A 15,823-nucleotide genomic window follows, 5' to 3' on the forward strand; every position below is an offset into this window, starting at 1 on the left:
TATTCAGGGAAAGTAAATCTCTCTTCAACCAAAAGGGATAATGATTAATCTAAGCCAACTGAGGCACTTCATTTCTTTTATTATGTAAGCCCTTTTCAGTAGGTATTCTGTCACCTGCAACCAAAACCATCCCAACAGGTTCAGAATGCTAAGGAGCAGTTCCTGACATAAAGCTTTTTTGAGTCATCATTCATTTGAGAATGCCAGCCATCTACCACAAGACAGGCCTCAGACAGTTCTCTAGCTACCATCACCACTGCTAAAAAGCTCTCTCCTCCAAAAATACAATTTTTGAAATAAAGCAAGAATGGCAAAATATTAAAAATGTCATCAATGAACCTAAGTACTATTCTTTGTACTATTCTTTTCAACTTTTCTGATGTTAATAATGAAAAGGTGGAAAAAATCTAATTGTGCATAAAACTATAGACAAAGGTGTTAGTAAAACAATTCCAGTCCTGAGTCCACAATCTACAGAAAACGCTCATTAAAACACTAGAGAAAATAAAGCATGCATGTGATATAAGGCACAATGCAGCTCACTTTAAAAATGTAGAACACATGACGGGCACCTGGGTGGCTCAGTCAGTTGAGCGTCCGACTTCGGCTCGGGTCATGATCTCACCATTCATGAGTTCGAGCCCCGCATCGGGCTCTGTGCGGACACCTCAGAGCCTGGAGCCTGCTTCAGATTCTGTGTCTCCCTCTCTCTGCCCCTCCCCTACTTGTGCTCTGTCTTTCTCTGCCTCTCAAAAATAAAGAAACGTAATAAAAAAAATATTTTAAAAAAAAGAAGAATGTAGAACACATGGAGAATTACTTATTTAGAAGATAGTGAGAGCTTTATGTCCATGAAAGGGAGCAATGAAACTACCAACTTTCAGAGGAGGTAGTTATTGCAAAGGAGCTGTTCTAGGTAAGGACCAGAGACTAGCAAATAAACTAAATAACCCAGCTTCCTTTCAACAGAGAAGCAAAAATAGTACTACGTACCTTTTTCTTGGAAATGTTCAATTTGCTTCCAATGACTTCTGCCATTTTCAGTTTGCTTGTATGCTTAGAAAGCATTGCTGTGAAACAGTCCAGAGCCTATTAAAATAACCAAGGTCAATGCCGGCTGACTTTTTAAAATAGTGTATTAATAACAGAGTGCCACTATCCTGGCCACAAAAAGAACATAAAACCCAGCAGGAACATTTCTGTAAGAGTAAGGAGAGTAGAAATAAAGTACCAGCTCTAGCATCAAGGACCTTATCATAAGAGAGACAAGACACAAACAAATGTGAAGCCTTTACTATCAAAATACTGGTTAATTGGGAAAAAACTTTAAAAGTCTCATTTTACAAATCTGACTCTACAGTGGAAGTAACACCAAAAGATTAATTTCTAGCTGTAAAGGTAAATTCTTGGTGCACAATAAAAAAATCACATTGTCATTACCCTAATCCAGTACTCAATCTCAGCAACTTCTGATAGGCCAACCAGATATGTGTCTCCTGATGTAATGAAATATAAAGTACATATCACCACCAAAAAAAGAGTCTACCCAAAAAAAGTCTGAATTTGAGGGGCGCCTGGGTGGCTCAGTCGGTTGAACGTCCGACTTTGGTTCAGGTCATGATCTCACGGTTCATGGGTTCAAGCCCCACATCGGGCTCTGTGCTGACAGCTCAGAGCCTGAAGCCTGTTTCAGATTCTGTGTCTCCTTCTCTCTCTGCCCCTCCCCCACTCGCACTGTCTCCCTCTGTCTCAAAAATAAATAAACATTAACAAAAAAATTTTTTTAAAAAGGTCTGAATTTGAATATATTGCGCATTTGTTAAATTTCCATTTACAGGAAAGATAAGAGATAAAATGACAACGGAAAGGATACCACGAGTGTGGCAAACAAAGAATACATTTGGTTCTGCCACCACCAACCAAATGTTAAAATATCAATAAAATTTGGGGCGCTTGGGTGGTTCAGTTGGTTGAGCATCCGACTTCGGCTCAGGTCATGATCTCGCGGTTTGTGGGTTTGACCCATGCATCAGGCTCTGCTGACAGCTCAGAGCCTGCAGCCTGCTTCAGATTCTATGTCTCCCCCTTCTCTGCCCCTCCCATGCTCATGCTCTGTCTCTCTCTGCCTCTCAATAATAAATGTTAAAAAAAATTTTTTTTAAAGAGAGGGAACTTATCCAGTCCTTGTCCCTAGTATCTGGCACAGAGCTTCAAAAACCCTTGGAATTACCAAGAGTAAGAAGTGTCTTTTGTTACTTACTAGGGCCCCTTTGGATCATATTTGAGTTTATTATGCTAATAAACAAGGTGACTCCTGAGGGACCCTTAGGCAGTTTGAGGGAGGGGCTGGTCTGGCCAGAAAGACCCAGCACTTACTGGAGGGGTGGAGCTGAAAGTTCTACCCTCTGGAGTGGGAGGAGGGGCTAGAGATTGAGCTCCATCATATGGACAATAACAGAAGACCCCAATAAAAGCCATGGGTGGCTCAGTTGGTTAAGCTTCCAAGTCTTGATTTCCGCTCAGGTCCTGATCTCATATTTCATGAGATAGAGCCCCGCATAGGGCTCTGAGCTGACAGCAGGGAGCCTGCTTGGGATTTTCTCTGTCCCTCCCCCACTCACGGTCAATCTCTCTGAATATAAATAATATTAAAACAACAACAACAACAACAACACTGGACATCCAAAGTTCAGAGAACCTCCTTGTTGGTGGACATACTAATGAACCAGGAAGGTAGCACACCCTGACTCCAAAGGAACAGAAGCTCCTGTATAATCAGGATCCTTGAAACTTTGCCCTTTTTGTCTCCTCCATCTGACTGTCTTTAAGTTATACCTTTTATAATAAAACTATTACATATACTGTAAGTATAGTGCTTTCAATGAGTTCTGTGGGTTACTGATCATGACACGGTCGTGGGAACCCCTGAATTTATAGTTGGTAGGTCACAAGTGAGAGTAGCCACCAAGACTTGCAGCCTGAGTCTAAAATGGGGGCAGTCTTCTAGAGGACTGCACCCTTGACCTGTAGGGTCTACACTAACTCGAGATAGTCAGTATCAGAACTGGATTGAATTATGGAACACCAGCTGGTGTCAGAGCAATGAAGAAGCAACAGGATAAAGCCAAAAGGTGGAACGTTCTGCAAAACGGGCCTGATCTCTTCAACAATATCTCTAGGGGCGCCTGGGTGGCTCAGTCAATTAAGTATCCAACTTCAGTTCAGGTCATGATCTCACAGTTGTGGCTTCAAGCCCCATGCTGGGGTCTGTGCGGACAGCTCAGAGCCTGGAGCCTGCTTCGGATTCTGTGTCTCCCTCTCTCTCTGCCCCTCTCCTGCTAGTGCTCTGTCTCTCTCAAAAACAAATAAAATTAAAAAAAAAAAAAGATAGTATCTGTAAAGAGGGGAACCCTGATAGTAAAAGCATTCTTAAGCTTATATGCTCAGAAAAAAATCTGGGAGCGCCTAGCTGGCTCAGTCAGTAATGCATGTGACTCTTGATATCCGGGTTGTGAGTTTGAGCCCCACATTAGGTATAGAAATTACTTAAAAATAAAATCTTAAAAAAGAGGAAAAATATCTGGAAGGAGATACACCAAGGTGTTAAAAGTGCTGGAGTACCTCTGAATGAAAGAATATTTTTATCACTTTGCTTTCCTATATTTTCCCATTTTCAACAATACATATATACTGTTTCTATATTAATAAAATACTTGTATACAAATGTTCAGGGCAGCATTATTCAGGTAGCCAAAAGGTAAAGATAACCCACATATCCATTAACAAATAAATGGATAACAAAATGTGATATATTGATACAGTAAAATGTTATTCAGCCAAAAAAAAAAGAATGAAGTATTCACTCATACTACAACATGGATTAACCGAGAAAATAAGCGGAGTCAAAGAAGCCAGATACAAAGAGTCATGTATTGTATGATTCCATTTATATGAAATGTCCAAATTTAGCTAATCTATAGACAGAAGGTAGATCGGTGGTTGCCAGGGGACATAGAGAGGGGAAAATGAGGATAATGGCTAATGGGTACATGGTTTTCCTTTGGGGTGATGCAATTAGAGAGAGTTCTATAATTAGATAGTGGTGATGGTTCCATAATTCTGTGAATACAGTAAAAAACGCTGAGTTGCAAACTTTAATAAAAGAGTGGATTTTATGGTATGTGAATTATATCTCAATAAAGTGGTTCTATGCAAACACACAGAATGACATTCTAAAACAGAGACTAAAGATAATAGGAATCCTATTAATGCCCCAGTTTTATTTTAAAAATATAAAACAGGGGTGCCTGGGTGGCTCAGTTGGTTAAGTGTCCAACTTCGGCTCAGGTCATGATCTTGTGGTTCGTGGGTTCAAGCCCTGCATCGGGCTCTGTGCTGACAGCTCAGAGCCTGGGGCCTGCTTCGGATTCTGTGTCTCCCTCTCTCTCTGCCCCTCCCCCGCTCATGCTCTGTCTCTGTTTCTCAATAATAAATAAATGTTAAAAAAATTTTTTTTAAATAAAAAACAAAGTTTTTCTTAGAAAAATGAGAAATTTAGGGGAATGAGAAGGCAAGTTCATGGGAGAGAAGATCGAAATTCAAGCAAGGACTGACACACAGCATTTCAGGTTCGGCTCCCCATAAGTGTGAACTCCATATGTGGTTTCTTTCTACTCAAGCTAACTGCCAAACACAACAAGACACTGTAAACTCTCCTCAATCCTAGCTAACAGAAACCAGAACACCTTATAATCAAAAGTGGTAAACAGCATGGAAGTTTTTTGTGTGTCTCGCGTCCATGAAATACAGCCAGACCAACACTAAACCATCCTACACACCTAGAAAACTGACTGGAGGATTAACACAACAATCTGCACAACCTGAACCACAGAATTCAGCAGGTATGCGGCACGGAGAAGTGAACCTGGGGAGCGAGAAAGTGCAGGAAGGGAGGTGCTTTTGCGAGCAGAGTGAGGATGGAGACTGCGGAGGGGAGAATATGGGAAAAGCACCCCTCCCCAAAAGCAGCTGGAGAGAAAGTGGAAAATTGGAAACAGCTGCAGGGACTAAACTCTAATCAAAAGTGGTCAGTGCTTTGAGAGCCCACAGATCTTCAGGCAGTATCACTTTTATTCCTAAACAGGCAGGAACAAATCTCTAAATCTAAAATATGGCAGAGTTGTAATTCAATAGGGTTTCACTCCCACATAACACATTTTTTCCCCAAGCCCAGCATACAAGGCTATACTTTGCAACCCCCACATAAATTTTTCTGAACAAAGTTAAAAGGTCCTACAGAGACTAGTGGAGGGATCAGACAAATAAAACTCTATCAGACAGACTGAAATTATATCTAGGAATAAATATTGAACATTTTTTTCAGTAGGCACCACACCCAATGTGAGGCTCAAAACCACTACCCCAAGATCAAGATGCTATACTGGGCCAGCCAGGGACCCTTAAATACTAAACATTTTACAAATGCTACATTTTACAACACTCTTATCACCTGGGAGATTTTGTTTTTATTTATCTTTAATTTCAGTGTCTGTTTTACTCTATCCAAACTATACTTATTTGTTATTAGTAGTAACCTGTTTCAAAACCAAACATTTATTATGCACAGTTTTAAGACATTAGTTTGGTTTTAACTAGCTAGGAATAATAAACACAAAAGAAAAATCCTGATAGCAGCCAAGAGACAGAAAATAAAAATGAAAATCAATAGCCTTATAGAGTACAGAGAAAACAAACAGGAAGATTCTGAAGATTCTCTTACCTCTTGAAAAATATTTAAGGATGCTGATGAAGACAGACTGTCAAAGCTATGAACGATCCTATTACACCAATTCAGTAGATCCCTTAAAAAAAAAAAAAAAAAAAAAAAAGCCAGGAAATAAAAGACCATAGGTCATAGACAACAAAGACATCAGCGTTAAATTCAATCCACTTAAGTCTGGAGACACCAGACAATGAAGTCTCACTGTAACTCTGACATTGTGAAAATAAACAGAGCAGTGGAAAGAATAAGTGAGGGGGTCCCACTCCCTACCCCTACCAGGAAGTGATCTATCATTCATTTTACCCCAATCCATGCCAAACAAGGTTGAGGGGTGGCCAATAAATTCTCAGAGCAAACTGAGGGGAACTGTCCATTCCTAATGCTCACTTCTCAAAGGGCAAGTCAACCATCAAGAAAAGAAAGCAAAGGCCCAGAACCCATACATATAAGCAAAATCCGAGTCTTATTTATGACCCCAAATGTAACAACAACAAAAAAAGCTAGTGAAAGAATTATGTCAGTAACTAGTCCCAACCTTCTAAAGTTATTTTTTGGGGGTGCCTGGGTGGTTCAGTCAGTTAAGCATGTGACTCACAGTTTGTGGGATCAAGCCGTGCATCAGGCTCCACGCTGATTGCGCAGGGCCTGCTTGGAATTCTTCTCCCTTTCTCTGCACCCCCCAAATAAATACAGATTTTTCTTTAAATAAAGTTATTATTTTTTCTTTTAAAATTTTTTTTAAGTAGGCGCCATGCCCAATATGGGACTTGAACTCATGACTCTGAGTTTAAGAGTCCCATGCTCTACCAACTGAGCCAGCCAGGTGCCCCCAAAGTTACTTTTTAAAACTAAAATAACATTACCTATAATAAGCCTTCTCAATGATTATAAGATCTGAAAACAGGATTGTACACCATGAAGCAGTTCACAGGTCTAATTTCAAAACCTGACCCCTCATAACCATTTAGTGCTAGCTGCTAAGAACTTTAAAGGGAAGGAATTTTTACAATATCAACTCAAGAGGTGCCTGGGAGGCTCAGTTGGTTGAGGACCCAACTTTGGCTCAGGTCATGATCTCATGGCTTGTGAGTTAGAGCCCCACATCAGGATCTGGGCAGACAGCTCGGTGCCTGGAGCCTGCTTCAGATTCTATGTCCCCCTCTCTGCTTGCCCCTCCCCCATTTGCGCTCTTGAGCGCACTCGCTCTCTCAAAAATAAATAATCATTAAAAACCAATCAATCAATCAATCAATCAATCAAACATCAACTCAGGAGGCACCTGGCTGGCTCAGTCAGTGGAGTATGGGACTCCTGACCTTGGAGTCAGGGGTTCAAGCCACACATTGGGCATGGAGCCTACTTAAAAGATGAATAAACAGAATATCAACTTGAGTTGTCTGGGTGGCTCAGGCAGTGGGGTGTCTGACTCTTGATTTTGGCACAGGTCATGATCCCAGGGTTGTGGGATCGAGCCCCATGTTGGGCTCCACACTGAGCATGGAGCCTGCTTAGGAGTCTCTCTCTCTCTCCCTCTGCCCCTCTCCCCTACTCTCACTCTAAAATTTAAAAATATATATACGTATATACTCAAGGTTTAATCCAGTACCTTAGAGACAACTCTCTTCCCTCAAGGCTTAGTCCTTTGTTTTCTCTTCTGGCTTCTGAAACTTCCTCAGGTGCCTGTTCACATGTAACAGAACTATCATTCTGAGAGTGATGTTTCTCTCCAGTAATTTGGATGTAAATGTCAAGCAAGTGATCAGTTACTGCCAAGAGGCTGGGATATCTGTTCTGAAGAACCTGACAGAGGGAGGAAAAAGAGCAAAGAAAATTTAGCAGCAGACACAGTGATTTTTAAAAGCACATGTGGGGGCGCCTGGGTGGCGCAGTCGGTTAAGCGTCCGACTTCAGCCAGGTCACGATCTCGCGGTCCGTGAGTTCGAGCCCCGCGTCGGGCTCTGGGCTGATGGCTCAGAGCCTGGAGCCTGTTTCCGATTCTGTGTCTCCCTCTCTCTCTGCCCCTCCCCCGTTCATGCTCTGTCTCTCTCTGTCCCAAAAATAAATAAACGTTGGAAAAAAAAAATTTAAAAAAAAAAAATAAATAAAAAAATTAAAAAAAAATAAAAAAATAAAAGCACATGTGAACTCCTGCTGATATTAGTCAACCAAAAAATGAATTTCCCTCTAAAATTTGTACCAAGTACAGTTGTCCCCCCCTTATCCACAGGGGATACGTCCCAAGACCCCCAGTGGATACGTGAAACTGCAGTTAGTATGAAACCCTATAAATACTATGTTTTTTTCCAAAACAGACATTCCTATGATAAAGTTTAATTTATAAATTAAGCATAGTAAGAAGTTAACAATTAATAATATAATAGAATTATAACAATATGCTGTAATAAACATTATATGAATGTGGTCTCTCAATATATCTTGTACTGGGGCACCTGGGTGGCTCAGTTGGTTAAGTGTCCGACTTCAGCTCAGGTCATGATCTCACAGTTTGTGAGTTCCAGCCCCGCGTCAGGCTCTGAGCTGTCAGAACAGAGCCTGCTTCCGATTCTGTGTCTCCTTCTCTCTGCCCCTTCCCCACTCACGCTCTGTCTCTCTCTCAAAAATAAAAACATTAAAAATTAAAAAAAAAAGAAATTTATTCAATATATTTTGTACTACGATAACGTAAAATGATAAAATGCCTACATGAGATAAAGTGAGATGAATGACACAGGCATTGTGACATACTGTCAGGCTATTTCTGGCCTTCTGACAACATCAGAAGGAGGACCATCTAGACTGAGGTTGACCATGGGTAGCTGAAAGAACAAAAAGTGACAGGGATAAGGGGGAACTACTGTGTAAGAACTTATGCCAATACCCACACCCCTGTCGCCCTCAAAGACCACAATTTTTTTTCCTAGCCAAATGCAGTTATCTGGCAACCTCACCATTTACACAACCTAGGGTGTAGAAGTCACATGGTAAAAGGGTGTCCAAGCAACATATACATCCAAGTCCTAGGAACTGACTCACTGAAAAATCCTGCAAGTACTACTTACTCTAATTTTTAACTTTATTTTGAGAGATAGGAATATCGTGAGTTGGGGAAGGGCAGAGAGAGAGGAAAGAGAGAGAATCCCACGCAGGCTCCATGCTGCCAGCACAGAGCCAAATGCGGGGCTCAACTCACTAAGTGTTGAGATCATGACCTGAGCCGCAACCAAGAGTCAGACAGAGGCTCAACTGACTGAGCCACCAAGGCGCCCCAATACTTACTTTGATTTTAAACGAAATTCTAGTAAGGTTTGTTATGTCATTTCTCAGCAAATGCAATCAGAAGCAGTTAATAGGAAAAGAGAAAGGAAGTGTGAAAACCAAACCACAGTAAAACGATTAATGTTAAGTACTGATAAAAAGCAATTGATCTTTAAAAAGCAAACAACAGGGGCACCTGGGTGGCTCAGTCGACTGGGCATCCGACTGTCCAACTCTTGGTTTCAGCTCAGGTTATGATCTCGCAGTTCGTGGATTCAAGGCCCTCCTCCAGCTCTATGCTGACAGCACAGTGCCTGCTTGGGATGCTCTCTCTCCCTTTCTCTCTGCCCCTCCCCTGCTTGCACATGTGTGCTCTCTCTGTCTCTCTCAAAATACATAAATAAACTTAAAAAAAAAAAAAAACTTTAAAACAAATAAAATTAAAATTAAAAAAAGCAAACAACATAAATTAAAAGGCAAAAGATGTAGTCCTATTCACTTCAATAACTACTGAAAATTTTCTGCAGAATGATAATTAGTGCTCATGATATTGGTTCCAAGGTTTTATGATATGGACTTATTCAGGCAAGTCTATTTTAAAAGGAAGGGAAATATGTATATATTAGAAATACTGTCATCCAGGGGCACCAGGCTGGCTAAGTTAGTAGAACATGTGGCACTTGATCTTGGGGTCATCAGTTCCCACATCAGGTGTATAGTTAATACAAAAAAAAATTTTTAAAGAAAAGAAATATTGTCATCCAATACATTTAAGTTACCTTGAAGGTATATTGTCATTCCAATTTGTATATGAAAGATGCACTTACTCTGTATTATGTAATATACACATATTTACAAAGATAAAGAACTAAAACCTTTTAACAAATGTCATCTGAAGTGGCAGATCTCATAGATTTTACTTATTCATGTTGTTTTACTGAAGGATTTTACAACAAATATTGCTGAAAACATTGAATATGGATTAAAAATGAAAACAGAAAACTAACAAAATAAATTCAATTAAATGGATACACACACAGGTTTTTTAAATACAGAATATAAATTTTTGTGTAGGGATGGAACATTTATAAAATCGGTCATATATATTCATGACCTTGGTCACCACAAAATATAGACTATTTTCATCACCCCTTAAACAAACAGTTCCCTCATGTCGCTTCTGCAGTCAGTCCCTTCCCCCACATCCCTGCCTGTGGGAATCAGGAATCAGAATCCAATCCCTATGGTTCTGCTTTCAAGTCTGTCACATACATGTAATCATATAGGATGGAGCATGTAGTTTGGTTTCTCTCACTCAGCTATTGTTTTTGAGATTCATCTAAACACCACTTTGTGTATCACTAGTTTAGTCCTTTTTACTGCTGAGTAGTAATTCCATTATATAAGTGTGTAAATAGTTAATTTTTAAAATATAATTTGTTATTTCAGCAAGACGTCAAAGACAGCCTTCTAAGCATAAAATAAGTGGGGGTGACAGCAATAGAAATGCAATTCCTTGTACTTCCCATGAGGTCAGCATAGGAGATTACTGTATTTTCTAACTAATATACACAAGTGTTTTCACCACAGTCACTTATTCAGGTGAATAAGAATTTATTAGTAAGCCCAGAAGTTTAAAAATAACAAGCGAGCCTCTCAAGGTCAACTATTTAAATATGATATACTTCATATAAGTGATGAGGTGAATGCTCCTATGGTACGTCCTGTGAACAGAATGACTCACAGCTGCTCATGACAGGAATGGAAAGATAAGCTTTGGCTTTTACTTTAAGAACACAAGTGAAAAAAAAATAAAGTAGCTGTAAATGCTGTTCTGATCCTTTCAATCCCCCCCCCCCCAAAAAAAAAATCACACCTAAATGCGAACTTCAGTCCTTTTTAAAGAACAGATGGCAATTTAGGAATGAAAACTAAACATTCAAAGGTCTACAACTGCAAAAGAAAAGAGCTGCATGATAACACAGTAATACACCAAACAATTACAAATGGCCAGGCATAGTGGATGCTGGGGACACTGGAGGGGCTACTGCTGCGGGCAGCAAAATGGGGAAAGACATACACAGAAATAAGACACCTGGGAACCAGAGTAAGATAAGAAATTAACAAGTCCAAAACAGGCTGCAGTTATAAAAAAAAAAAAAAGAAAAAAACCACACTGGCAAGAGAAGGCTTCTGAGAGATTGCACGATCAAGCCTTCTCCAGTAATATGGTGAAGTAGATACCGCCCTGAAAAACCCCCTCTGCTAATAAACAACTAAAATATTTGATAATGTTGTCTTGTCACTTATTTAAATAAAAACTTATACCAAGAGTAAAGCATCCTTCCCATCCTTCCCATGCCTGAATGATCACTGACAATGCATTTCTCTAAAATGAAGCATTGCAGATTAGGAAGCTTTCCAAATGAGGGAGTAGATACAAAGGGAAAATGAGAGGTTAGCAGGGTGAAGAGAGGTACACCTCATAATGATTAAGGATAACCAGCAAAAACTAAAGTGAATCAATGTGGAAAATAAAAAAAATAATAATTTATCTCAATTTTCATTAATACCCGGAACACAATGTACACTAAGTTGCTGGGTGTTAAAGACATTAGTTACAAAACAACTTAGTAAACAAAAAAAGTTCTTTGGAAACAATGGAGAAAACTTAAATACAGTCTGAGAATTATATGGTAATGAGGATGGGGCACCTGGGTGGCTCAGTCAGTTGAGTGTCTGACTCTTGATCTCAGCTCAGGTCATGATTTCACAGTTCGTGGGTTTGAGCCCTACTTTAGGCTCTACACTAACAGTGAGGAGCCTGCTTGAGATTCTCTCCCTCTCTCTCTGTCCATCGCCTGCTCATGCTTACACACATGCGCTCTCTCTCAAAATAAATAAATAAACCTTAAAAAAAATGTTACTGAGGAATTACTGTTCATTTTATAGAGTATAATAAAGTTATTGTGATTACGCATGAAAATGCATTTAAGTTTTTAGAGATGCATAAGTATGAAACGTTTGCTTTCCAATATATTCGCAAATAAATACCAGATGAAGTTAGTACAGTAAAATGTTAGTACATTAACTATTAATGAGTATTTTGGTGATTCATTATACCATTTCCTCTATTTACATGTATATCTGGAACTTTTAACAATAAAAACTAAAGAAAAGCATCTGTACTTTCTCACTAATAACGACATACCTCATTCAGTTCTTTCTTATCCATGTTATCCATGTGAATTTTGGTCCAATATTTGTCTAGCAGAGCAGCATGACTATTTAGAGGTCGATACCAATTTCCTCCACAGCTCAAGAGTCTGTATTTCAAAATAAAAAAAATTACACAAAACTCCCAATTTTAATCTTTAATTATGCCTCTAGTTGCCCTTGCTAGACAGTATCTCATATATGAATAACACTCACAACCCCTTCTGGTGCCAGATATGCTGGGCTCATAGGGCAGAAGACAAATGAAAGGTTGCCAATTGACCCAAGTCTGACTCTTTTCCTAAGGGGGTACAATAGAGCTTTAACCAAGTTATTTTCTTTATCTATTTTATTTTTTTCTTCTAAATATGATATATTGTCAAGTCAGCTAACATACAGTACATACGGTGTACTCTTGGTTTCGGGAGTAGAGTCCCATGATTCATCACTTATATACAACACCCAGTGCTCATCCCAACAAGTGCCCTCCTCAATGCCCATCACCCTTTTCTCCCTTCCCTCCTGCCACCTCCCCATCCACCCTGTTTGTTCTCTGTATTTAAGAGTCTCTTATGGTTTGCCTCCCTCTCTCTCTGTTTGAAACTATTTTTTCCCCTTCCCTTCCCCCATAGTCTTCTGTTGAGTTTCTCAAATTCCACATGAGTGAAAACATGTATCTGTGTTTCTCTGACTGACTTATTTCATTTAGCATAATACTCTCCAGTTCCAGCCACGTTGTTGCAAATGGCAAGAATTCATTCTTGTCATTGCCAAGTAGTATTCCATTGTATATACAAACTGCAACTTCTTTATTCATTCATCAGTTGATGGACATTTGGGCTCTTTCCAGAATTTGGCTATTGTTGATGGCACTGCTATAAACATTGGGGTACATGTGCCCCTGTGAATCAGCACTCCTCTATCCTTTGGATAAATCCAAAGTGCTATTGCTGGGTTGTAGGGTAATTCTATTTTTAATTTTTTGAGGAAACTCCACACTGTTTTCCAAAGCAGCTGCACCAGTTTGCATTCCCAAAACCAGTGTAAGAGGGTTCCCGTTTCTCCACATCACCGCCAGCATCTGTTGTTTCCTGAGTTGTTAATTTTAGACACTGACTACTGTGAGGTGGTAGCTCAATGTTAATCAAGTCATTTTCTAATCACTGCAAATGATTCTATCAGGTGTTTTGATATTTTTTTAATTAAAAAAAATTTTTTTAGGGGTGCCTGGGTGGCTCAGTCGGTTAAGCATCCGACTTCAGCCAGGTCACGATCTCGCGGTCCGTGAGTTCGAGCCCCGCGTCGGGCTCTGGGCTGATGGCTCAGAGCCTGGAGCCTGCTTCTGATTCTGTGTCTCCCTCTCTCTCTGCCCCTCCCCCGTTCATGCTCTGTCTCTCTCTGTCTCAAAAATAAATAAACGTCAAAAAAAAAAAATTAAAAAAAAAATTTTTTTTAATGTTTATTTATTCTGAGAGAGATAGAGTACAAGTGAGGAGGGGCAGAGAGAGAGGAAGCCACAGAATCCAGAGCAGGCTCCAGGCTCCGAGCTGTCAGCACAGTGCACGACGCTGGGCTCCAACTCACAAACCGTAAGATTATGCATGACCTAAGCGGAAGTCAGTCACTTAACTGACTGAGCCACCCAGATGCCCCGTCAGGTATTTTAATACACATTTCTCTTCCTTAAGACATAACTTCAAGAAAGAGAAAACATAATCCAAGGCCGCTAGCATTAAAAGTAAGTTCACTGCTGGGGCACCTGGGTGGCTCAGTTGGTTAAGCATCGGACTTTGGCTCAGATCATGATCTCACAGTTCAGGGGTTGGAGCCCTGCACTGGGCTCTGTGCTGACAGTTCAGAGCCTGGCACCTGCTTCAGCTTCTGTGTCTCCTTCTCTCTCTGTCCCTCCCCCACTTGCGCTCTGTCTCTCAAAAATGAATAAACATTAAAAAAAATTAAAGTTCACTGCTTATTACCAAAAGCTACTATACCAAAATTATTCAAAATTTCAAGAAGGAATATTCATTAAACACATACTCTGGCCAAGCCACAAGCCTACACCCAGGCCATTTCACATAATCCTCACAACTTCCTAAGGAGATGGTACCCTACTTTTCTTCTAACGCATAAAGGAGGATGGGGCACCTGGGTAGCTCAGTCGGTTGAGTGTCCAACTTCGGCTCAGGTCATGATCTCACAGTTCATGAGTTCAAGCCTTGCATCAGGCTCTGTGCTGATGGCTCAGAGCTTGGAGCCTGTTTTGGATTCTCTCTCTCTCTCTCTCTCTCTCTCGCTCTCGCTCTCGCTCTCTGTCCTTCCCTGGCTCTGTCTCTCTCTCAAAAATAAACATTAAAAAAATTTTTTTTAAGAAGAGGCGGCAAGGTCCTTTGATCACTCAACTATGACTATAAATGGAAGAGCCAAGAACTGAATTCAAGTCTGTCTGACACCTTTCTATGATGTCCCAGGACTTTCTGAGATATGAACATAGCAGGAAAGAACTTCATTGTTTCTATGAATGAAACCATGGTTTATTTAAGAAAAAAAAAGCAAGGTCTAGCAAAGTGCTCCTTGAAAACCGTTAGGTTAACTCCACCCTCCGTCTGTAAATGTTCACTGAGGCAAACACTAATTTAACCACCACTAAAATACAATGTGACATTAGTGTCATTCTTGGGCAGTTTAAGACCATGGGAAAGCTGTAAAGACACAGACTAGCAGTAGGAAATAAACCACTACATCCATGTTGTTATAAAAGATAGACAAGAACATATACTAAGTTCGTTTAGGTTTTATTCCTTTGTTGATGCTTACGTTCAATTTTTTCACTGGTTAAAATTTACAGGTCATCATCATCACCATCATCGTGGCTAGCCATTAGTTAGTTGGGCACTTATTATGTAAGAAGTCTTTAACATAAATTATTTCATTTAATCTTTACCACCTACACCAAGTCATAAAGTAGGTATTATTAGCCCCATCATTATCAGACAAGCAAGATACACACAAATACAAAATGTAGTGTCAGGACTCAAACCTAGGGCTGTCTCACAACAGTTCCACTGGTGATTATTTCTGAAAACATGAAACAAGGTGTAGTTTTAAAAAACTGGATATTTTTAAGTGGGGGGGAAAAAACCCTCTCATTTTCTGATTTAGTTATCTCTATTTAAAATAGGAATGAAGGGGTGCCTAGCTGGCTCAGTCATTACAATATGCAATTCTTGATCTGCAGGTTGTGAGTTCAAGCCCCACGTTGGGCACAGAGCCCACTTAAATTTTAAAAAGCTACAGGGGCACCTGGGTGGCTTAGTTGATTAAGCATCCAACTCTTGATTTCAGCTCAGGTCAGGATCACAGCTTGTGGGATCAAGCCCCATGTCATGCTCTGTGCTGAGTTTGCAGCCTGCTTAAGATTTTCTCTGCCTCTCTCTCTCTCTGACCCTCTCCCCCACTAGTGCACTCTCTTTCTCTAAAAATTAAAAACAAACAAACAAAAACTTCAGTAATCAAAGACAAATGGTGTAAAGACAAATGAACAACGGAACAAAATAGAGAGTGCTGATATAG

General features: G+C 40.0%; 1 protein-coding gene across 1 annotated transcript in view; it reads right to left on the minus strand.

Annotated features, from left to right (window-relative positions):
* Positions 1-15,823, minus strand: part of MDN1 (midasin AAA ATPase 1) — a 173,047-nt gene that overhangs the window by 135,860 nt on the left and 21,364 nt on the right. The window contains exons 9-12 of the mRNA XM_047857750.1: positions 12,249-12,363; positions 7,389-7,582; positions 5,780-5,861; positions 994-1,089 (exon numbers count right to left, since the gene is read on the minus strand). Coding sequence (XP_047713706.1) covers positions 994-1,089; positions 5,780-5,861; positions 7,389-7,582; positions 12,249-12,363 — 487 coding nt within the window. The remainder of the gene's footprint in view (positions 1-993; positions 1,090-5,779; positions 5,862-7,388; positions 7,583-12,248; positions 12,364-15,823) is intronic.

The sequence above is a fragment of the Prionailurus viverrinus genome, chromosome B2, assembly GCF_022837055.1.
Source record: "Prionailurus viverrinus isolate Anna chromosome B2, UM_Priviv_1.0, whole genome shotgun sequence".
Classification (NCBI taxonomy): Eukaryota; Metazoa; Chordata; class Mammalia; order Carnivora; family Felidae; genus Prionailurus; species Prionailurus viverrinus.